The sequence below is a fragment of the Lithobates pipiens genome, unplaced genomic scaffold (assembly GCF_037356315.1).
Source record: "Lithobates pipiens isolate NorthernLeopardFrog02 unplaced genomic scaffold, aLitPip1_a1.2 Scaffold_25, whole genome shotgun sequence".
NCBI lineage: Eukaryota > Metazoa > Chordata > Amphibia > Anura > Ranidae > Lithobates > Lithobates pipiens.
The window spans coordinates 45,322,810-45,346,247 of NW_027507787.1; the positions used below are offsets into that span (position 1 = coordinate 45,322,810).

The 23,438-nt window shown below is 41.8% G+C and overlaps 1 protein-coding gene across 1 annotated transcript in view; it reads right to left on the bottom strand.

The window, feature by feature from the left end:
• The window catches only part of OIT3 (oncoprotein induced transcript 3), a 60,116-nt gene extending 37,850 nt beyond the window's left edge, over nucleotides 1-22,266 (bottom strand). Inside the window, exons 1-3 of the mRNA XM_077454406.1 lie at nucleotides 22,107-22,266; nucleotides 4,880-5,254; nucleotides 1,171-1,281 (exon numbers count right to left, since the gene is read on the bottom strand). Coding sequence (XP_077310532.1) covers nucleotides 1,171-1,281; nucleotides 4,880-5,254; nucleotides 22,107-22,164 — 544 coding nt within the window. The 5' untranslated portion in view covers nucleotides 22,165-22,266. The remainder of the gene's footprint in view (nucleotides 1-1,170; nucleotides 1,282-4,879; nucleotides 5,255-22,106) is intronic.
• Between the last annotated feature and the right edge of the window lie 1,172 nt (nucleotides 22,267-23,438).

The window sequence follows — 23,438 nt, forward strand, 5'->3', positions numbered from 1 at the left end:
TTGGTTTAAACCTTCACAACATCCCCCTCCCCATTCGGGGGAGATTGGAGTATTGGTACAACGGGCTGCGTCTGAGCTTGACTACAAACAACCTTGACGTTCCATCTGAAAGGATCCACCATTGGGCCTACAACCGCCTGGAGCTCCTCCATCAGCTCAACAGACCTCCCTCCTTATACTCCTTGGTCCCAGACTGTGACCTCAAGCCTTCTAGACTCAACCGTCATACGACTGTGTGAGTCCAACTGTTCCGGTAAGAAGTATTTATCTACTTTTTCCTGATGTTTACAGTCAAGCAGATCCACATGAATACATTCGCCTAGTGCATTATTTTCCTCCTCTGTGACGGTTCGGTCACCCCTATGCCAGCTACATAGTGGAATGAGCGCCCAATGTTGGACTTTTATCTCTAGGCATTTATATTTATGCGATTTTTGTCATATTATTATTTTTATAATTTATGTTGATCACATTTATTATTATTGAAGCGCTACACTGTTTTTATTATTCTATTTGCGGAACTTTGTTTGTTTTTGGTGTTGGCTGCTGTTTTGGCTGTTGAGGCCATTCTTCACATATAACAAACTATAGCGCAGTGCTTTCCCTTTAATTGTAGTAAAGGAAGATATACCTGACAAATGGCAATGCTTTAGTTTTCTTTTTAATATAATCTTTACAGCACCTTTGTCCTATGACAGTTTTTGGAGTGTCTATTATCCACATTGATCTTAGACAGGAAACAGGACTTACAGTCTGACACTTCTGCTCTGACAAGGAGAGAATACAGTTAGATAATAGGAAAAAACAAGCAATGCCTTAGAGGTAAACATGAAGAATGATAATTCAAAAGTGAAGAATGAGAAAGTTCACACTGATAACTGTTTTTTTAAAATAGATATTTAAAAGTGCAAAACAAACAAAAATCTATATTCAGGCTTATATATGCACCATTATTTGGGTGAGTGAAAAGTGCCAGAGGTGGCAAACAGGGGAAGTCTATATAATGTTCAAGAAGATTAAAGCTAATTACTGTTGGTTAATGCAAAGCAAACAGCAAAGCAATATGAAGCATAGCACCATGCCCTATAACTACTAATCTGATTACACTTTACTGGAAAAATACTGCTAAATGATGGGGTGGTTACTGAGTAGGTAGGTTTATTCTCTTACCCAGACATGTTTGTAAATCAGGACCAAGAACTGTTCCAGAGCTGCAAACGCAATCTCCAGTATCCAGACATGTCCCTCCACACTCCATCAAATCACAGATGTCATAAAAGTCTTAATAAAGATGAAAAAAAAAAACACATAAATGTTTATATAAACAGATAAAATCACATTTCTGTACTGAAAGCAAAAGAAAGCCAACTTTGTGAATTTATCTAAAACATAAATATGTATTGAGTAAAAAATTACCTTATTATCATTATAGTTTGTCTATGGAGTGCAATTAAATCAGTTTGATCTTGTATAGAAATATGTATCTAATTTTTGCGTGTATTCATAAATTACTAGTTAAAGCACATTTATTTTTATTTTGGATAGAGTAAGGGAGGGTTATAATCCTTGTAATTTTCAATTTTTTTGCAATCTGTGTCGCATTTGGGAGAAGATTTGCCTTAATTTCCTGTTCAATAGCCACAACAGGAAGTAAAAGGAAATCCCTCCAAAGGAAGGGAAATCCCTGTTTGTCTATTAAAGCGGAGTTCCATGCAAAATTGGAACTTCTGCTTTAAGTGATGGTGACCCCCTGACATGCCACATTTGACATGTCATTTTTTTGGGGGGGGGGAGCGGTTAGCCTCTCTTTAGAGGCACCAAGCTCCTACTTCCTCCCGGGGCTCCATGGCACCGTAAGGAAATTCACCTCTCCCCCCTCCCTCCCTGCAATCTTCTGGGACACGTCACAGGTCCCAGAAGATTGCTTGGCCATTCACAACATGCAGCGCGGCACGTGCATTGGCAGTGCATGCCCGGCTGTGAAGCCACAGCTGGGCACCCACAGTGAGAATACCAGCGCCGTGGAGAGGAGGGGAAGAGGAACAGAGCGTCATATGCCACATTGCTGGACCGTGGGACAGATGAGTGTCTGATTAATAAAAGTCAGCAGCTACACTTTTTGTAGCTGCTGATTTTAAATTTTTTTTTTTTCGGCAGGACTAGTGTCTCCTTTGGAAGATTTCCCCTCTATTTCTATTCTATTCTATAATTTATTGATCACAGAACAGCTTTGAAAATTCAAATATCTATACTTTAGTTTAAATCTTAGACCATACAGTGCATATGTACATGTATATCTGTTTAAGTGGAACAACATAGATGAATATTTTACAATCACTCTATAATAAACTGTGCCTTTCCTATAATGTAAAGACATAAAACTATTTATGTCACTTTATATTAGTCAATTAATGCATAAAAAGAGCAATAGTGGTGTTCAGAGTACAGTTACCCATTATAACATTTCAAATATCAGTTTACTTAAGTGAGGTCAATGAAAGATACATTTGTATTGGTTGTTTTTTATTACTGAATCTCTCACATTGTTAAGCCTTGGTTCACACTATGAACCACATGTGAATCGCATTGCATTCCAGTGCAATTCACATGTGATTCGTTGTGGTGGAATTTGAGCCCATTCATCCTGAATGGGCTTAAATTTCTCCGCATTGCAACAAAGAAGTGCAGACACCTTTTTGGAGCTGCACTGCAACCGCATTGCATGGTCATGGTTATTTTGTACCATGCAATCCGGTGTGGGCAAACTGCACTGTGATTGAGATGCATTTGGGGTGTCGTTAACTTTGTATCGATGCCTGCGACGGATCGCAAATACAGTGCGACTGCAATGTGGTGTGGGAAAAACGCAGGGATCGCTGCATTTCCCACACCGCATATGTGGGAACCCAGGGCTTAATGTTTATGGAATCAGCCTTGAAGAGTGAAGTTCAATTTTCATTCTTTTTTTTTTTTTTTTTTACAGTATATATCCATGTAAGACCATCACTAATCTAACAGCAATCTTCTGAATTACACCTTGTGGATTCATATAATCATGCCAGTGGTTAGCACTCATTATTATTCTGGACAGTAAAATTAATTAACACCCCAAGCGCTTGACGTGCCTAAGCGCTTCACACGTGTTTACAAGCGTTTTTTCTGCCAAAACTCTGCTGCCAGGAGAAAAGGAGTCTAGGAGAGTTAGCAAAACGTCCAGTGTGCATGAGGCCCTATTGTTGATGGAGATGATCCCAGTGTACATGTTTACTAATTACCACATCACAGAAACATGGTAGGAGGTTGTAGTGCTACAAATGTTTCTAAAGTCAAGAGACTATAAAGCAGTGGTCTCCAAATTGCGGCCTTAGCTTACCTTTATCTGCTCCTCTCACTGATATGAAACACTATTCTTCCCACTGACACCAACAACTGGGCATAATTCCTACCACTGACACCAAAAAATGGACACTATACCTCCACAAATATCAAAGATAGGGCATTATTTACTCCCACTGAGGCCAGGATAATTTCCACTAGACATGTGCATGACGAAAAAAATTTGCTTTGTTTCATTTAGATTAGTTAATCTAGTCATTTAGTTTAGTTAAATTTGGTTGTTTCATATTCAGAATTAGTTTTATGTCTTTTTCAAACTTTCCTTCGAAATTACCGATTTTTTTCGATTAGAAATGTTAGAATAGATTCATTTTGAATCGGCCGAATTGAAAACTTTAGATTTAATTTTTTTTTTCGAATGTGACAAAGTGAACAAAAGAAAAATCTTTATCAAATGATTACAATTACTTTTTAAATAACATTTGGCTTAACTAAAACAGCATTATTTTGAAATGGTACTCTAATAACACACAGTCTTTGATTTCAGAAATATATTTGCAGTTTGAATTCAATGTAAAACTCGATTCGAATTTCAATTAAAATTTCAGAAATTCTGACAAATTTTTTTTCATTATTTGGAGCATTCAGTAAACTTTGTTTATACTGGAATTTGGGTATTCGGATATATCTGAATGTCCGAATAATGAAAAATTTGTCCGAATATTTATTCTGAATGAAACAAACCAAAAATGTCTAATTTCTACCCCCACTGGCCACAGTCTGGCCCCCCTAAACTCTGAAGGGAAGTAAACTGGCCTTTCGTTAAGATTGGAGATCCTTGCGATAAAGGTTTGCATAAAGCTGAACTGCCTGCAGGCTGAGGGGTTAGTTGGGGCTGATTTACAGAGCCTTTTAAAAGCTCCTCTGATGCAATGAGAAGCTTCCTGTGCCACTTGGAACAGAAAAGTAATTAAAGCTGAAATCCAGGCACAATAACCTTTGTTTAAAGATAATCTTTTATAGATTCAAAGGATATAAACTCTATATTCGGTTCACTGAATACATTTGCAAATCCAGATATATCCTTGTGATCACTGTATTGTACATAGCCTATGTAGAGAGCAGAGCCATGGGAGGGGCCCAGCAGGCTCCACCCACTACATGCTGCCTGCACAAAATTACAGAAGGGGGCGGAGACAAGACCAGTCACCCTGCACAAGGAGAGGGAGCAGCAGGGACCAGTCTTTATTACAGGAAGCTTCTGCACAGTGGCAACATTTTACACTGCATTACTAAATGGAAACACACAAAGCAGACGAAGATTATACATGACTCTTGTTTTTAGAAAATATTTGCTTATATCAGAGTTCAGCTTTAGGGTAGGAGACACAAGTCCTTGTGTATATATATTGAACAGAACTTCTAAGGATTCTATTTTGTCTAAAACTACAAAGCCAATGTGTATTGTGAGATTCATGTGACAGTCACATTTACATAGCAGAATATTCTCAAAAAGAGAGAGAAAAAGAGGGGAAATACTCACGCCCACAGTACACATGGAAGCAGACACTTGGTTTAGTGAGTTGATAGACATAATATCCTCCTGGACAGGCTTTGATGGCCACAGTGGTATTCCACTGGCAACAGTCTTTGTCAAAGCTGGCACAGGCTTGTCTTTGCACAATGCCCTCTGATTCACTTGGATGATTCCCATTGAGCCAGATTGGTGCATGAGTGCCACAATGATTTTCTGGAATACAAAACGTAGGCATAGCATCTCCAGCCATCCCAGTGAACCGATACCACTCCCCATCTAAATGGTTGTCACACATTGGTTTGTCTTGGGACTCATTGAATACATGATCTGTGTTTCTCCAAGGCTCATTCAGGCTTATATAAGCAGAACATGGATCTAGAGCTTGTGGGAATGAAATGAGATCATTAGGGATCATTGCAACAGCAGATTTTACAACAAATTGAAACAAACATTTTCCATTATATTACATTGTGCATAGCAGGGCTTTTTTTTCTCAAACAATAGGCGCTGGTACTTAACCACGGCCCCACAAAACCCCTCCCCCTACACACACCCTCCAAATCACATCAAATACTGGGTGTGTTCAGTTAAATGTCATGAAAACAGTAGGAGGGTCTTAAAGGAGCATTAAATACCAGGATTGTATTACATACAGAGTGCAGAGCTGTCACTTGTAAACACAGAAACCAGACTTTACAAGTGATTGTGATGAGCAGACACCAAAGGGTCTGAGCCAGAGGTGGTGAAACTGAGTTCCACCAAGTTCCCCCTGAAAAAAAGCCCTGGTGCATAGTAAAACAATCATTATCTATACAATAAGCCATTTAAAAAAATTTTTTTACAATATGTGTTAACACAATTGTCAGGTTTGTACTGCTGTTAAGGTCCACAGTGGGCAGATTGACAGCTTTATGTATACACCAGTCAAACACGAACATTTTCCCCTTAAGGCTCCATGCACACTGAAGCTCAAAAAAGCTTTTTCTGGACTCCAGATTGCTGGCAGAAAACGCTGGTTGAAAAACATGCTTTTAACAGCTTTGGCGTTTATGGGCGTTTTCAATAGAAATACACAGAGGACACTCCAAAAATCCCACAGTGCATTCCAAACTCCCACAATGCATTGAAAAAATAGAATGCCGAACACTAATTAACGCTCGTTTATGAGCATTTATAAGCGTTTATCAGCGTTTATCAGCGTTTTTTGGTGGTGAAAAACGTCACTTTGAACTCGAATTTCTGGCGTTCAGAAAAAAGAAAAGCCCATAAACTCCACTGCTCATTAGAGCTATAATACGTCCATGTGTGCATGGACACATAGGCTAACATAGAGTGGAGTTTATGGGCTTTTAAAAAAAAACACCCAAACTCCAATAAACTGCAGTTCCAGTGTGCATGGAGCCTTAATGTTCTCAACAACTTACATCTATCTTGTTCAGTTATATGCATCCAAGATTCCAGGCATTTACCTATAATTGCTCGACTAGCTAAATCCTTATTGCCAATATTCCAGTTTGCTGTATGACTGTACATGTGAGTTCATGGAATACAAAAACCGTTGCTGTTTTTGGCTCTACTAAAAAGATTTCCTGGTGCCTCCATGGCAGCATACCTGTGACAAGCTCCGCCTTGGCTCCTCCCTCAGGACTAGTGAATATTATAAAAGAAATCGTTAGCACAGCCCCAGCATTCTCCTTTTTTTCCTCATACCTCATGGCAGTGAATCCTGGTCGGCGTCCTTACCTTCTGCATTTGGCAGCTTCCGTCCGGGTTCAAGCCTCTCCCGGACGCAGTTCCTTCTCTTGGGCAGCTAAACGCGCTTATAAGGTTGGAAGTCCCTTCTGTAGGATCTTTTGGGACAAGCAGTTTGTCTCTTAAGTAAGAGCTTTATCTGCAAGTTGATCAGGCACCAGCTCGTTCATGGTAACAGAGGCAGCAGCTATTACTACATTTCTTTTTTTCCCTCCTTCTTTCCTTCCCCTTTTAGGTTTTACATCTTTGGCTTTTCTCTTTCTCCCCTTCGTCCTTTCTCTTTCTTCTTCCCTCCCTATCTTCCCCTCCTCAACTTTCCATTTCTGTCTTTCTTTTGACCTCTCATTTTTTTCTTTTATTTTTCGTTGCTTCTTTTAGAGGAAAAACCCCTCTCCTAGCCCCTGCCATTGTTAGCTCCGTAGGAGCCGCGCGCGCTCAGCCACGGCACTTTATTCGCCCCCTCGGCGTTCCCCGCGGTGCTCTGCGCATGCGCCGGCGGTGCGAGGCTTCCGGGTTTCCGTTCCGCCGGTCGGCGCATGCGCAGTAGTTCCCGGGGGCCGCCGCGGCCATTTTGGATAAGGGCATGGTGACAACTATGCCATTAAAACATTAAGGACAGGATAGAGGCGTGCCCTGCCTCTCCTGTTTCACTATTTATCTCCCTGTCGGCCTCAGTGGGACGCCTGTGGCCGCAGGGAGTACTGCGTCTGAGAGCTCCAGGGAGCAAATACCCATTCCTTTTAGGTAAAATAAATAAATAAATAAATGTAAAAAAAAAAAAAAAAAAAAAGGGGAGCGATTAATTAAATAATTTAAGATAAATATATTAAATTATTATATAAACAAAATTAATAAAAATTATTTAAATAGATGTTCATCTGGGTTAAAAAAAAAAAAAAAAAAGACAAAGGTAGAGAACCCATTGTTTATAGAGGTAATTTCACTTTTACCAAGTCAAGACGTGGTGGGTTGATCTTTCTTCTCTAAAACTATTTTCTTAGCTGCTGCTTCTGCTAATCCGTCTAGTATGAGCCATTTGCCGCACGCACAAGATCCTACTCTACACCTGAGGTAAGGACCTACGTCCAGGTAAGTCGATACACTTTTTCAAAAAATTGATAAAAGAGTGCACTGTGGCTGGTACTTTTATGTATTTCAGTCCTGTATGCCAGAAGACGTCTAAGAAGACCTCAAGGCAACATGGAGACGATGATGACTCTCGTCACAGCAGGTCATCCAGGGGAAAGCATCGGCCCAAAAGCGCCGTCATTCATGCTCCCCGAGACCTAGATCTCCAAGATGTCAGCCCTGTGGGGCTACCCCACTTCCAGACAAACTGATCTGTCGAAATTGCATCAGGGACTATGCAGCGGACAGAGAATCTGAAAGTCTCCAAGTGGCGGACCTACTTAAGAAAGCAGTAAATGATTCCACTGCGGAATTGGTAGCTACAATGCCGACGCAGCCAGCATCTCCTCCTCAGGAGCAAACGGCTGAGGCTCCCATTCCCGGGCCGTCCACAAGTGGAATTTCTTGTCCGACCCTTGCATCTTCCTCTAAAAACATCAGGAAGAGAATGCCATCTCAGTGGAATCATCTGATGACCTAGATGCCTCTGGCTTTGCTTTCGCCATGGTACAGCTTTCTGTACAGGCAGTTAAACAAGAGAGCGGCTGGGAAGAGACCAACACAGAGGTTAAAAGTCGAAATCGTACTTCCCCTTTCTCAAATGCCAGATATCCTTTTTCCCTCTCATGGACGAGATCAGGGATGTGATTGAAGAAGAGTGGAAAAAGACAGAGAAAAGATTCTCCATTAATCAGTTAGGAACGTTATACCCTCTCTGAGGCTAGTTCCGCAATGCTGGAGGGTTCTCCAGTGGTCGATGCAGCAGTGGTAAAGTTGGCAAAGAATGTCACGTTGCCCCTGGAAGACTCATCTTCTTTAAGGTCCCACTGGACAGGAGGATGGATCTGGATCCAAAAAGGCTTACCAGATGGCAGGCAACGCCTGTAAATCTGTGATAGCTCTGACATCAGTGTCAAATGCACTACGTGTCTGGATTAATAATATAGATTCGGCAGGCCAACAGGAAATCCCAAAGGAGGATGTAATCAAGGCCTTGGATGAGCTGAAGCTCTCAGCAGACTTTATTGGTGAAGCCGCCATTGATTCAATTCGTTGCTCCGCAAGGGCAATGCTCTTGGAAAAGCACACAGTCTACGTTCCTCAAGACCTGAAGGCAGAGACCAGTGCCTACCCCACAGGATTCCACTAAATCCTTTGGACGCCAGGCCAGCCCAAGCTATGGGGACCAGGTTAAAACACTTCTCAAAGATCTGGGAACAAAAGTGCAGGGATCCTTGGGTAGTCTCCACAGTCAAATACAGCCATTTCTGGTTGTCCCTAGACAAATCTCCCAAGGACTTCTTCTCCCCGAAAAGGGTGTCAAGGTTCCCTCCAAAAAAAAAAAAAAAAAAAAAAAGAGCGGAGGCACTACAGCGATTTCTTCTCTCCTTGCAAGAACAGCAAGCAGTAGTCCCAGTGCCTCCATCAGAGAGTTTTTCGGGTTGTTACTCCTGTATTCTAGTCCCCAAGAGAAATGGAGGGTGAAGACCTGTGATAGGCCTAAAGAGACTAAACCCCTTTATCTTCCTAGAAAAATTCAAACTGGAGTAACTACAGATGATTATTCATGTAGTCCAACCAGGGGACTGGTTATTGTCAATAGGCTTGCAGGACGCTTACCTGCGTATACCCATACTCCAGTTCCAGAAGTATCTGAGATCCATTTGGCTTCAGCACGTCGCCAGCAGTCTTCACAAAGACCCTGATTGCCATCATAACCCCTCTGAGGGAATTGGGGCTTCAGGTATGCCATTACTTGGACGACACTCTACTCCTGGCGGAGGATCCAGCCCAGTTAGGGGAACACAGGAACATTCTTTTGACAACTCTAGCAGAATTCGGATGGAAGATAAACCAGGAGAAAAGTCACCTTTCTCCAACCTAGGAGATGGTTTATTTGGGTGCGCTGTTCAATAAAAGGAACAGAACAGTGGCTCCCCCACCTCAGAAGGTGACATCCATTATTCAACAAATGAAGAAAGTGAGTACGAGATCCTACCTGACAGTCTCAAACTGTTTGGGCCTGATAGGCCAGATGTCGTCTTGTATCCCTATGGTCCCCTGGGCCCATTAGCATTTGAGACATTTCCAGCTGGAGTTCTTGAGACTGTGGAACAGACGGTATCTATCCCAAACCATACACTTGACGACCTTGATGCTCAGGAGTCTACGTTGGTGGATGAAGAAACAGACACTTCTGATTCCGCGCCCATTAGGGCATGTCGACTGGATCACAATTACTACCGATGCCAGTGCAGCAGGTTGGGGAGCACACTGCAACCAGATTTCAGTGCAGGGAAGACGGTCCTTCCATACAGCAGGCTTGGTGTCAAATGTCCTGGAGGTCAAGAATGGCCTACCTCGCATTTCTATCCCTAGAGTTCAAGATTACAGGGAAACCAGTTCTCCTCCAAATGAACAACAGGGCTGCAGTATCTTATGTACACCGGCAAAGGCGGACACACAGCAGGTCCCTCCTGAAGGAGGTGGAACCCATAATTCTCTGTGCAGAAAGGAATCTAAAGGACCTGAGGGCAGTCTATCTGCCCGGTCATCTCAACTCGAGGGCCAACAGCCTTTTCCACAGGTTCATTGATGCCAACGAATGGTCTCTACACCCGGAGATTTTGACTGGATAGTGAACTAGTGGGGTCCCCTCGAGCTAGGCCTATTTGCAACAGCATTCAATACCAAACTCCCAAGGTTCGTTTCAAGGCTTCCTCACCCCCAGGCGGAGACAATAGATGCCCTCTCAGCCCCCTGGGCATGCAACCGGGCCTATGCCTTCCCTCCACGGCCTCTCATTCCAAGATTCTTGTCAAGACTTATGACAGAAACCACGACGGTGATAGCGGTCATACCGTACCGGCCAATTCCCCACAGCAATGTATCTGAGTACCCGGCCTCCAGTCAAGGTTACAATAATACCTCTTCTCCTGTCGCAAGGATGTCATACCCATCCAGGCCCCCGCAGGCTGGACCTTCACATCTGGCAGCTGAAAGAGAAAGGTTCCAATCCCTAGGGTGTTCCAATAAAGTGATCGCAACCTTGCTCAAGGCAAGAAAACCACCCACAAACGGCATATACGATAAAGTGTGGAACAAGTTCAGGGCCTTCATGCTTGGCAGAAGCTGTGATCCAGGTTCCCCATCATCCTCTCGAATTCCTGAGTTTTTACAGGCAGGCCTAGACCTAGGCCTTGTAAGAGGTACACTAAAGGTACAGGTATCAGCGATTTCAGCAGCAACCAGTAGAAGATGGGCCGAGGATCCTTTAATAATCCAGTTCTTCAAAGCTGTCAAAAAGATCCGACCGCCAACAAAACAATCATTTCCCACTTGGGACCTTGCTATCATCCTTATCGTCCTTAGCCAATCCACCTTTCTGCCCCTTCGGAGTCAGCATCACTCTGGAATCTAACCTTGAAGCTAGCCTTCCTGATAGCTATAACCTCTGGCAGACGGGTTTCAAAGCCCCAAGCTTTAGGAACAGATCAAATTCACATGATATTCTATCCGGTCAGAGTAGAACTCAGAACAGTGCGAAGATTTATTCCCAAGGTTGCATCATCCTTGAACATGTCGGAACCTTGGGCACTCCCAACATTTTTCTGAACAGGACTCTGGCTCTTTTCATGAGCTGGACATTTCCTCCACTTTGAGATGCTATCTGCAGGGGATCCATCAGGCTGTTTATAATTCCCTGGGATAAAAAAAAAAAACAAAAAAAAAGAAAACAAAAAAAAAAAAAAACAAAAAAAAAAAAAACAAAGGCAAGGAGGCATCAGCAAGAACGATTGACTCATGGATCGTTAAACTCATCCACAAGGGGTACAAGACAAATGGGCTGGAACCCCCTTCGGCGGTCAGGGCGCACTCCACCAGAGCGGTTTCTGCCTCTTGGGTGGTAAGAGCGAATGTGTCAATTGAAACTATTTGTAGGGCAGCGACTTGGTCGTCCCAACATACGTTCCGAAACATTACAGGGTGGACCCAGGGGCTCTCTCATCAGTGGAGTTTGGCATATAGGCAGTCACATCAGCTTTTGCTTCTTATAAATAATAATTTCTTTAAAATAAACTTCTAAGCATCATCCCACCCATCTTTAGCTAGTTATTTGTCACAGGTATGCTGCCATGGAGGCACCAGGAAAACAGAAAATTGTACCATACTTACCGTAATTTTCTTTTCCTGGTGCCTATCCATGGCAGCATACAATCCCACCCTCGGTATTCTATATTACGGAGAATGCTGGGGCTGTGCTAACGATTTCTTTTATAATATTCACTAGTCCTGAGGGAGGAGCCAAGGCGGAGCTTGTCACAGGTATGCTGCCATGGATAGGCACCAGGAAAAGAAAATTACGGTAAGTATGGTACAATTTTCTGTTTTCTCATCACTTCCCTTTCCCCACAACAAATATCACCTTTAGCAGGAAGTAAGGGGAAATGTCTAAGATGAGGACAAAATCAGCAATACCAACTCAATCCAGGCTGTAACCCTTCCTCCATATATCCAAAATAGAAAGGGAAAAAAAACCTTGAATTGCTGTATCAGGGAATACATGTTCCTTTTTCTAAGCTAGCCGATTATAATAGCTTTCAAGCAGCACTCTGCATTTATGACAAATGAAGTAATTTGCTAAATGATCAAAGTCAGCTCTAAGCTAAATTAACGTGTAATTAGTTTTAAACTATAATGGTAATCTTAGGTTAATTAATGTGTTCAAGTCAGATTGCTTTACTAGAGGTTACTACTTCAATGCATATCCTTCAAATATGAGCACAAAAAAGTTCCAATGATTACAGGTCAAATTAATGAACATTATATATATATACACACACACACACACACACAATATCTCGCAAAAGTGAGTACATCCATCACATTTTTGTAAATATATCATATCTTTTCATGTGACAAAACTGAAGAAATGACACTTTTCTACAATGTAAAGTAGTGAGTGTACAGCTTGTATAACAGTGTAAATTTGCTGTCTCCTCAAAATAACTCAACACACAGCCATTAATGTGTCTTAACCGCTGGCAACAAAAGTGAGTACACCACTAAGAGAAGTGGAAAGAAAATGATACATGGTTTTCAATTTTTTTTTTACAAATAAATATCTAAAAAGTGTGGCGTGCATTTGTATTCAGCCCCCTTTACTCTGATACCCCTAACTAAAAACTAGTGTAACCAATTGCCTTCAGAAATCACCTAATTTGTAAATAGAGTCCACTCGCATGTAATTTAATCTCAGTATAAAAACAGCTGTTCTTTGAAGTCCCCAGGTGTTTGTTAAAGAAGCTTAGTGAACAAACAGCATCATGAAGGCCACGGAACACACCAGACAGGTCAGGGATAAAGTTATGGAGAAGTTTAAAGCAGGATTAGGTTATATAATAAATATCCCAAGCTTTGAACATCTCACTAACCACTGTTCAATCCATCATCTGAAAAGCGTATGGTACAACTGCAAACCTACCAGAACATGGCCATCCACCTAAACTGACAGGCCGGGCAAGGAGAGCATTAATCAGAGAAGATGGAGGAGCTGCAAAGATCCACAGCTCAGGTGGGACAATCTGTCCACAGGGAAACTATTAGTTGGGCACTCCACAAATCTGGCCTATATGGAAGAGTGGCAAGAAGAAAGCCATTGTTGAAAAAAGCCACACATGACATAGCAAACATGTGGAAGAAGGTGCTCTGGTCAGATGAGACCAAAATGTAACTTCTTGGCCTAAAAGCAAAACACTATGTGCGGCGGAAAACTAGCACTGCACATCACCCTGACCACAACACCCCCACCATGAAACATGGTGATGGCAGCATCATGTTGTGAGAAAGCTTTTCTGCAGCAGGGACAGGGAAGCTGGCCAGAGTTGATGCGAAGATGGATGGAGCCAAATACAGGGCAAACTTAAAAGAAAACCAGTTAAGGCCCGTACACACCATCAGAAAATCGGAAGAAAAAATTTTGTCCGGTGAACGATCTGCTGATTTTTGGATCGTTAGTACGGTGCATTTGACAGCTGATTCTGAATTTTTGGATGACAAAAACTGGATGTACAGGCTATAAAATTTTGTAGTACAGCTTTTGTCCAAAAAAAACATAAAAGCAAGACTACGCATGCTCAGAAAAGTAGAAAAACAAAAACACATTACATCACTTCTGAAGTTTAATTTCAGTTGTATGAGAATTTTCATATGTTGAGTAACCTCTTCGCTTTCAATATGAGACTATCATGCACAAAAAACTGCCGAAAATTCATTTGATAATCTGATGGTGTGATGGCTTTAGAGTCTGCAAAAGACTTGAGACTTGGGCGGATGTTCAACTTCCAGCAGGACAATGACCCTAAACATATAGCCAGAGCTACAATGGATTGGTTTAGATCAGGGATCTCAAACTGGCAGCCCTTCAGCTTTTTCAAAACCACAAGTCCCATCATTCCTCTGCCTGTAGGAGTCATGCTTGTAACTGTCAGCCATTCAATGCCTCATGGGACTTGTAGCAACTGCTGGAGGGCCACCAAATTGAGACCCCTGGTTTAGATCAAAGCATATTCATGAGTTAGAATGGCCCAGTAAAAGTCCAGACCTAAATCCAATTGCGAATCCGTGGAAAGTCTTGGAAATTGCTGTTCACAGACGCTTTCAATCAAATCTGATAGAGTTTTGCAAAGCTGGTAGAGACATCCCCAAAAATACTTGCAGCTGTAATTGCAGCAAATGTAGTTCTACAAAGTACTGACTCAAGAGGGCTGAATACAAATGCACGCCACACTTTTCACATATTTATTTGTAAAAAAAACATGAAAACCATTTATCATTTTCCTTCCAAGTCACAATTATGTGCCACTTTGTATTGGTCTATAACAGGGATCTTCAAACGTTCTGTCCTTCAGACCTTGAGGGGGTTGGACTGTGGCCAGTGGAAGTAGAAAATCCCTTGGTGTCAAGAGTAAAGAATGCCCCATCATTGGTGTTAGTGGGAGAAATAGTGCCACATTGCTGGTGTTATTGGGAGGAATAGTGCCCCATTATTACTGTCAGTGGGAAGAATAGTGTTCCATTCAGTGGCAGTAATCATGCCCTATTGTTGGTGCAGAAGAAATATGTATTGTATTAGTGGGAGGATTAGTGTCAAAAGGGCCTGATAAAGACAAGCAAAGGGCCACATCCGGCCCCTAGGCCACAGTTTGGAGACCGCTGGTCTATCACATAAAATCCCAATAAAATACACATGACAAAATGTGGAAAATTTCAAGGAGGTATGAATACTTTTTCAAGACACTGTGTGTGTATATATTGTGACATTGGGGGATGTCTAGCTCAGTGGTAGATGCCTTTTCAGTGAGTTTCACAATGAACAGGAACTTTAGTTTAAGGGTATGGTAGCCCACTTTTATTAAAAGGAACAAAATAAAGGAAAGTTCATACATACAGCCCAGAACCCTAATCCTGTCTCTGCTATAAGCCCAGGACCCACCTGCTTAATAAACCAGCCAGGATTGGAGATTCCGTCCCACCGATAACGCTATGGAATCTCCAGGCTCCAGGTCCCTAACTGGATTTTAAAAACTTTGGAGGAAACTGATAAAACAGATTGCTCCACATTAAATACCCGTGGAGCCCCTCCACCTGCCTATTTGAGAGCCCTGGGTGACAATTACTAGGACAGGGAGCTGTACTGGCCCAATATATATATATATATATATATATATATATATATATATATATTCCTGTGAAAAAGTTTTAGGCAGGTGTGAAAAGATGAGGACTAAAAAGAAAGCGCTAGGGCTCTATTGGATATTAAAAACATAGCAGCTAGCACAATACCTTGAAACATAGCATAGTAATGTTTTGTGAGGTGTGAAGAAATGCTGTAAAGTAATTAGGTTTTAAAATATATATATTTTAATTTGTTTATTTTTATCAATTTACAAAATGCAAAGTGAGCAAAAAGAAGAAAAAATTGAAATCAAATCAATATTTTGCGTGACTACCCTTTGGCTTCAAACCAGCATCAATTCTTGCACTTGCACACAAACAGGGATTTTGTAGGATTTGAATCGTGTGTATGATTAATCAGTAATACCAAGCAGGTGCTAATGATCATTAATTTCATAGATAGGTTAAAACACAGTGGTTTACTGAAACAGAAAACGCTGTTGTCAGGGATCCAGTGCTTGTGCAGCTAATGCCTGTGTGCATGTGCCAGTACATAGACTGCCTCAGGCTAATAAACAGATTGTACTGACATGTTGGTGCATTCATGTGTACCAGCCTGTATTAACACGCACTGGCATGCGTTTGCACATTAGCGCTTGTGCGCACATGTCCAGTCCCCAGAATGCCAAGCTCACTATTTAAAGGAGGTCCTGACAGCCGCTGATTGCTGGATGTTCTTCAGCGCTCTGTGATCTGTGAGCTTCTGGTTACCCTGCTGCTTAACTTCTGGTTCCTGACTCGATCTGTTTCTGGATTTTCCTCTGACTCTCTCCTGATCCTGGCTTGCTGCTTGATGCCACTCCTGCTTGATCTCTGTTTGTTATCTTCTAGATTCTGCTCCTTCTACCTCTGCTCATCCTTTGCATGACCCTGGTCTGGCTCTTAAGGTTCACCGTGTATGACCTTGGCTCCAGCTTCCTGACTACGTCTTCCTGCCAGCTCCTTCATATCCTGGTTGCCAGATTTGCCTTCTGGGCCCTAACTGGAATTCTCTGAAGGAAGGAAAATGATAAATTGTTTTCCAAATTTTTTACAAATAAATATCTGAAAAGTTTGCCGCACATTTGTATTCAGCCCCCTTTACTCTGATACCCCTAGGCCAGGGATAAAAGTTGTGGAGAAGTTTAAAGAAGGGTAAGGTTAAAAAAAAATAAAAAAAATGCTCTGAGCTTTGAACATCTCACGGAGCACTGCTCAAGCCATCATCTGCAAATGGAAAGAGTATGGCACACCTGCAAACCTACCCAGACATGACTGTCCAGGCAAGGACGGCATTCATCAGAGAATCATGGTAACTCTGGAGGAGCTGCAGAGAGCCACAGCTCTGTCCACAGGACAACTATTAGTCGTGCACTCCACAAATCTGGCCTTTATGGAAGAGTGACAAGAAGAAAGCCATTGTGGAAAGAAAGCCATAAAAAGTCCTGTTTGTGAGAAGCCATGTGGAGGGCACACCAAACATCTGGAAGAAGGTACTCTGGTCAGATGAGACCAAAGTTTAACTTTTTGGCATAAAAGTAAAACCCTATATGTGGCGGAGAAGTAACAATGCACATCACCCTGAGTGGGGCCAAATACAGGGCAATCTTAGAAGAAAAACCTGTTCTTCTGTAAAAGACTTGAGACGGGGCGGAGATTCGCCTTCCAGCAGGACATTGACCCTAAACATACAGCCAGAGCTACAATGGAATGGTTTAGGATCAAAGCATATTCATGTGTTAGAATGGCCCATACATTTACATCTTTGGTTGTAACATGACAAAATTTGGAAAATGGCAAGGGGTGTGAATACTTTTTCAAGGCACTGTATGGACCAAAATCTCTGAAGAATGTTTCCAACACCTTGTTGCATCAATGCCATGAAGAATTAAGGCAGTTCTGAAGGCAAAAGGGGGTCCGACCTGGTACTAGCAAGGTGTACGTAATCATGTGGCCAGTAAGTGTGTATATATACATACACACATATTATTTTATATATAGAGGGGAGGTTTCCCTGACAAGGTACCCCCCATGTTGGGGGCATGGGGCCTGGTATGCTCTTTCCTTTCCTTGCCAGCCAGACTGCATATGCAGATAAGGGCCTGGTATAATTTTGGGGAGGGACGTCATGCATTTTTTTTTTTTTTTAGATATACCAGATATTGCATGAATATTGGTGTTGCCCCACGCTATTTTTTTTCCTTTTGTGTGGCCTTGCTGTGACACCCATACCAGACCCTCATTTCACTAGACATTATTGATCCAGGGAATATCCAATTAATCTCATAGGGGTCAGGAAGAAGTTTATTTCTCACCTTCTGGAGAAAATTGGACCAAGCTTTAAAGGTTTTTTTTTCTGGGGATTAACTGTGGGTATGAAATTTGGTATTTTTTCAATCTAACCATGTAGCCATGTATCTGTTTAACCCACATTAAAGGTATTATCTTTACCAGACCATCATCTATGATAATCCTCAGCTGCTCTTTTGACAAACAGAACTATAGGGTTCATCCATTAAAACTGGTATGATTTTACGGCAATGGCACCGTCCTAATTGGTTCGAAGCTGCATTTGTGGAGCTGCACCAATTTCAAAAAGTCGTTTCTGTACTACTTTTTGCGATTTCGTGCTGCGATTTACATTGACAAATGTGCAGAAACCTATACAGATGTCTCTGAAATCGCAGCCAAAACCAGGACTGACATGCGGGAGTGAAATCGTGCGAGTTCAGCTGAACTTGCACGGCTTTATTCCTGCAGCTCATTGTGAACCTGGGCTCAATGTCAGTTTTGCTGTAATAGGCTGTATACATCGCACAGGTGTGCCACTTCATAGGCAAGTTCATCTGCAGGCATGATAGTTAATCAAATTCAGCATTTTTTATATATCACTTTATGCATTATTTAACCACTTGCCGCCCGCCCTATAACAAAAGCACGCCGGCAAAGTGGTTTCAAAATCCTGACCGGACGTCATATGACGTGATCAGGATTTTGAGCCGCTGGGCGCCCCCGGGGGCACGCATCTTGGTGATCGTTGTTGTGGGGTGTCAGTCTGACACCCCACCATTACGATCTTGGTAAAGAGTCTCCGACGGCTTTTCCTCACTCGCGTCTGTCAGACGTGAGTAGAGGAGAGCCAATCGGCTGCTCCTCTGACGGGGGGGGGGGTCTGTGCTGATCGATTAGCAGTATTATCAGCACAGCCCCCCAGAGGATGCCCACACTGGACCACCAGGGATGCCACCAGACCACCAGGGATACCCAGCACAAGGTATGCCACCCTAGACCACCAGGGATTCCAGTCAGTGCCCACAATGGATGCCAATCAGTGCCCACAATGGATTCCAATCAGTGCCCACAATGGGCATAACTGCTTGGCATGCATTATTGTTTCGCACTGATTGGCATCCATTAGTACAGTATAAAACAATACAATGCCGCCTATCAGTGCACATCTGTGCCACCTATCAGTGCCCACCTGTGCCCCCTATCCGTGCCCATCTGTGCCGCCTATCCATGCCCATCTGTACCGCCTATCCATGCCCATCCATACCGCCTATCCATGCCAATCCGTGCCAGCTATCAGTGCCAATTTGTGCTACCTATCAGTGCCCATCCGTGTCGTCTATCAGTGCCCATCAGTGCCGCCTATAAGTGCCACATATCAGTGTCCATCAATGCCACCTCATCAGTGCCACTTCATTGGTGCCACCTCATCGGTGCCCATCAGTGTAGCCCCATCAATGCCCATCAGTGAAGGAGAAAAGGTACTTATTTACAAAGTTTTGAAACTGAAACAAAAAAAAAACATTTTTTTTCAAAATTTTTGGTATTTTTTATTTGTTTAGCAAAAAATAAAAAACGTAGAGGTGATCAAATACCACCAAAAGAAAGCTCTATTTGTGGGAAAAAAATTATAAAAATTTCATTTGGGTACAGTGTAGCATGACCGCGCAATTGTCATTCAAAGTGTGACAGCGCTGAAAGCCGAAAATTAGTCTGGGCAGGAAGGTGTTTAAGTGCCTGGTATTGAAGTGGTTTAACGGAACCCAGTAATGTTTGGCTCATTCCTAACACACACCTATTCAAGTTAACTTTCAAGTAACAACTGATTGAATGTGGAAGTATGAACCTCATTGATGGCTGTAAATAAATACTTGTTTATTTTGCAAATGAATCCATATGTCATTAAGAACTAAAGCACGCTCCTCATAAACTCATATGGCAAAGATTACTAACATGAAGTAACTAAAAGTCAATCTCATACAGATCATCCTGGGTGTTGTAATTCAACAACAAACAGTAGCTCTATATTTCCTTTAGGACAATACCATGGCAGGGTTTTTTTTTATTTATTTACTCTGCTGACAACAGTAGAGGGCCAGGTGTTAATAGCTGTATTTGATACTAAGAATGCGCTCAGGTGTGTTCGCAAACAGCACGTGCAGGTCCCGCCAGGAAGTCGGCACTGCGGAGCGCTAATCACAGGCAGTGAGACGTTTCCCGATGCGAGGCTGCAGAGAGCGGGAAATGTCTCACTTCTTGTGAATAGCATTCCCCAGTGCAGACTTCCTGGCGGGCTCTGCACGTGCTGTTTGCGAACACGCCTGAGCTCATCTTTACTTGCTACATAGGAAATATAAATGGGTCTTGGGCAGTACAATTTGTTTCTCATAAGGAATAATACAGATAATGTGTTAGGCAGTTTGGTATACATTTTTCATACCCAAAAACCTAGAACACTGTCTGGGGGTGTTTTTGATGGAGACAGAAATGTGTGAGTACCTAATACATGTAGTAATGTCAGGACCTGATGTCGTCCTTAATTGGACAGTTCACATTTTTCAACACTTTAACCCTACTAGCACCACTCTTCAAAACACATTCATTTGCCAATTTATAAGAGGAGCCCTGTCTCAGTAATCATAACACTGACATGGCAGACAAGGCTTATCCCTTCATATACAACTGCACTTGAAAAGCGTAGGCCTCACAGAAATTTGTGATGCACATAGGGCTTGCGGGATCATTGTTTTTTCCATATTAAAGTCTCAAAAGGGTGGGCCCAATAGGAACAGAAACTATTCAAATTGAATAAAACTACCAACTAGTGTAAATGTAAGCAGACCAGGCAAAACATAATCTAATCCATCATTTTAGTACATGTGGTAAAACTAAAATACATTGGGGGAGATTTACTAAAACTGGTTCACACAGCAGCTGGTGCAGCTGTGCATAGTAACAAATCAGATTCTAACTTCAGCTTCTATAATTAAGCTTTGAAAATAAGACCTATGAGCAGATTGGTTATTATGTAACCAGATCCTGTGTGCAGTGCACCAGTTTTAGCAAATCTCCTCCATTGTATATACAGGGCAGATGATCCTGTTGCTCAAGTGCAACCAATAAAATCTTTAAGCTATATCCTACAGCAAACCTTACAAATCACTATAATTGTGTATAAAGAATTAGTTAGCTTAGACTAAAGATAACATGATGTTGATAAGAAAATTAATGCATACAATTTACCATCACTTTAAAGAGTTACTAAATGCAAAACAAAAAAAATATATAATATATTGCACCTTACCAATCATTAGATCTGGTAGCTGCAGTTTTTTTTTTGTTTTTGTTTTTTTTCCCTATATTTTCACCTGGTGATCCAGCTAGTAGCACCCCTCTTGTATTACAGTGCCCCCACTCTGAAAGAATGAGCACAGGGGGCGCCGTTAGACAGCAGCATTGTCAGTCTAGGGCAGTGATAGAGAACCTTGGCACCCCAGATGTTTTGGAACTACATTTCCCATGATGCTCCACTACACTGCAGAGTGCATGAGCATCATGGGAAATGTAGTTCCAAAACATCTGGGGTGCCAAGGTTCACCATCACTGGTCTAGGGCAAGGATATGCAATTAGCGGACCTCCAGCTGTTGCAGAACTACAAGTCTCATGAGGCATAGCAAGACCCTGACAGCCACAAGCATGACACCCGGAGGCAGAGGCATGATGTGACTTGTAGTTTTGCAACAGCTGGAGGTCCGATAATTGCATATCCCTGGTGTAGGGGGTTAGTAGTGTTAGATGTAGATTTAGATAAACTAGCGAAGCCAAACTCCAGCTAATACTTTATAAGCAGTTGTAAAAGTTTTTGTTCCTTTTAGAATAAAAGTTTTACATAAATAGAATTGGTCATTGTAAGCACACCTGCTGAATTGTTTGTCTCTCTAACCGATACATCTGCAAGAGAGCTTGTTCTTTTGAAAAACAACAGACTTACTGGCCAGTTTATCAGATGAATATAGAGGAAAGAACGCTCAATAAAGAAAATGAATGCAGCCATCACATCTAAGAATAGGTAAGCTACAATATAATAAATGTTAGTTTTTGGATTTATTACTGCTTTAAATGATTTAAAACAGCAATCCAACATGCATTATTTGAACAATAGAAATATTAGTAATCACAGTTCATCACTAAACTCTTGGCACTAGCTTCCTAAAAGAATGACACATGGCTTTCCAATAAAGACATTTTTATCAAAATACAGGCTTTTAAAATACATTTATCAGCATTAGTAGGCCATATGAATGCTTTATTTTTACTGAATACATTTTAAAAGATGAAGCCACTTACCCAATGGAGTCACTGGGCTCAGTCTGAAGTAGAAAAATAAAGTCAGAAGAAACAGCATTGTAATGGCCTTTGTGCAAATGGGAAAATAGGACTTGGACCTTTGTGCAAAGAGTTTTAGGAGATGGTCTGCTTTCTCCCTAGATCTGCAGTATATAGAAGATTTTGTTTTCCTTATTTATCGCTATGACCTCTTCTTTATCATGTCCAGTGAACACATTATCAGAAGGAAGTTGATGAAATGGGCCAAGCCTCTGACCTTTCTAGCCAAGTTCTGCCATGTAAACAAGGATATTTTTACTGATTGATCCTCAAGCTTCATCCTCCCATTGTCTTCACAGGCTGGAATTCTGAAAATGATACAGGCTTATCCGAAGGGGAACACAGGGGATGGACTTTCAGGAGACAGCTCATTAAACCGAAGTTAGCCCTTCCGTTTGTCCTGCTAAATCACATGCTCGAAACACCTTCCAACTCCAATTTTAGAATATTGGCAGCCCCAATCTGTCCTTCTAATTTACCGTCAGGGAAGTTGGGGAAGCATTTTTTCTATTATGAACAGACTAAGTTTACACAATGGCACACTAATCTTAAAGTGTAACTTTATATAAAAAGTGAAGATTTGCTATCTTATAGGGAAGATCTAGAAATGGTAATCTTGCCTGAGCAGTGCTCTGAAAAATTTACAATTTGCTTTGAATTCCTCTTGAAAAATAGCAAGGCATCGTTGTGTCTTGGGGCTCATAGCTATATCTGCGGTACAAGATTTCCTAAGGCACCGCTGCCACGGATGCTTGTTTCACTAGAATGAGACTGGTGATGTCATTACTATGCTGCTCACTGTTTTTGCTGGGGAAGTTGTATCTGAGGACCCCCTGCTTTGGTTTTACCACTGATGAGCACTGCACCTATATACTTCACTGTCCACCACCGACCAACAGTTTATGCACATACTTCACTGGCCACAGATTACCAACACTGCACCCACACATTTCTCCAATAACTACCAAATGAATACACTCTGCTGACCACCATGACATGCACTTTTCCCTTAACCACCACTGCACTAACATGCACTTAGTATACAAATAATTAGTGTAGCGCTAAACATAAACAGTGACAATGATAATCAACATAAATGAGTGATAATAAACCGTATAGGGCAAATATAAACACTAAAATAATCAGAGAGTGATATTGGTGTACATAAAAGGCAAGTACATGCATGTACATGCAAATGCCCCTGTGAGTTGACTCCCACAGAACTAAATGTACATAAGTGATAACGTGAAAGTCCCAAAATTTGACAATGGTATAGTGTCCAATTGGGTAATG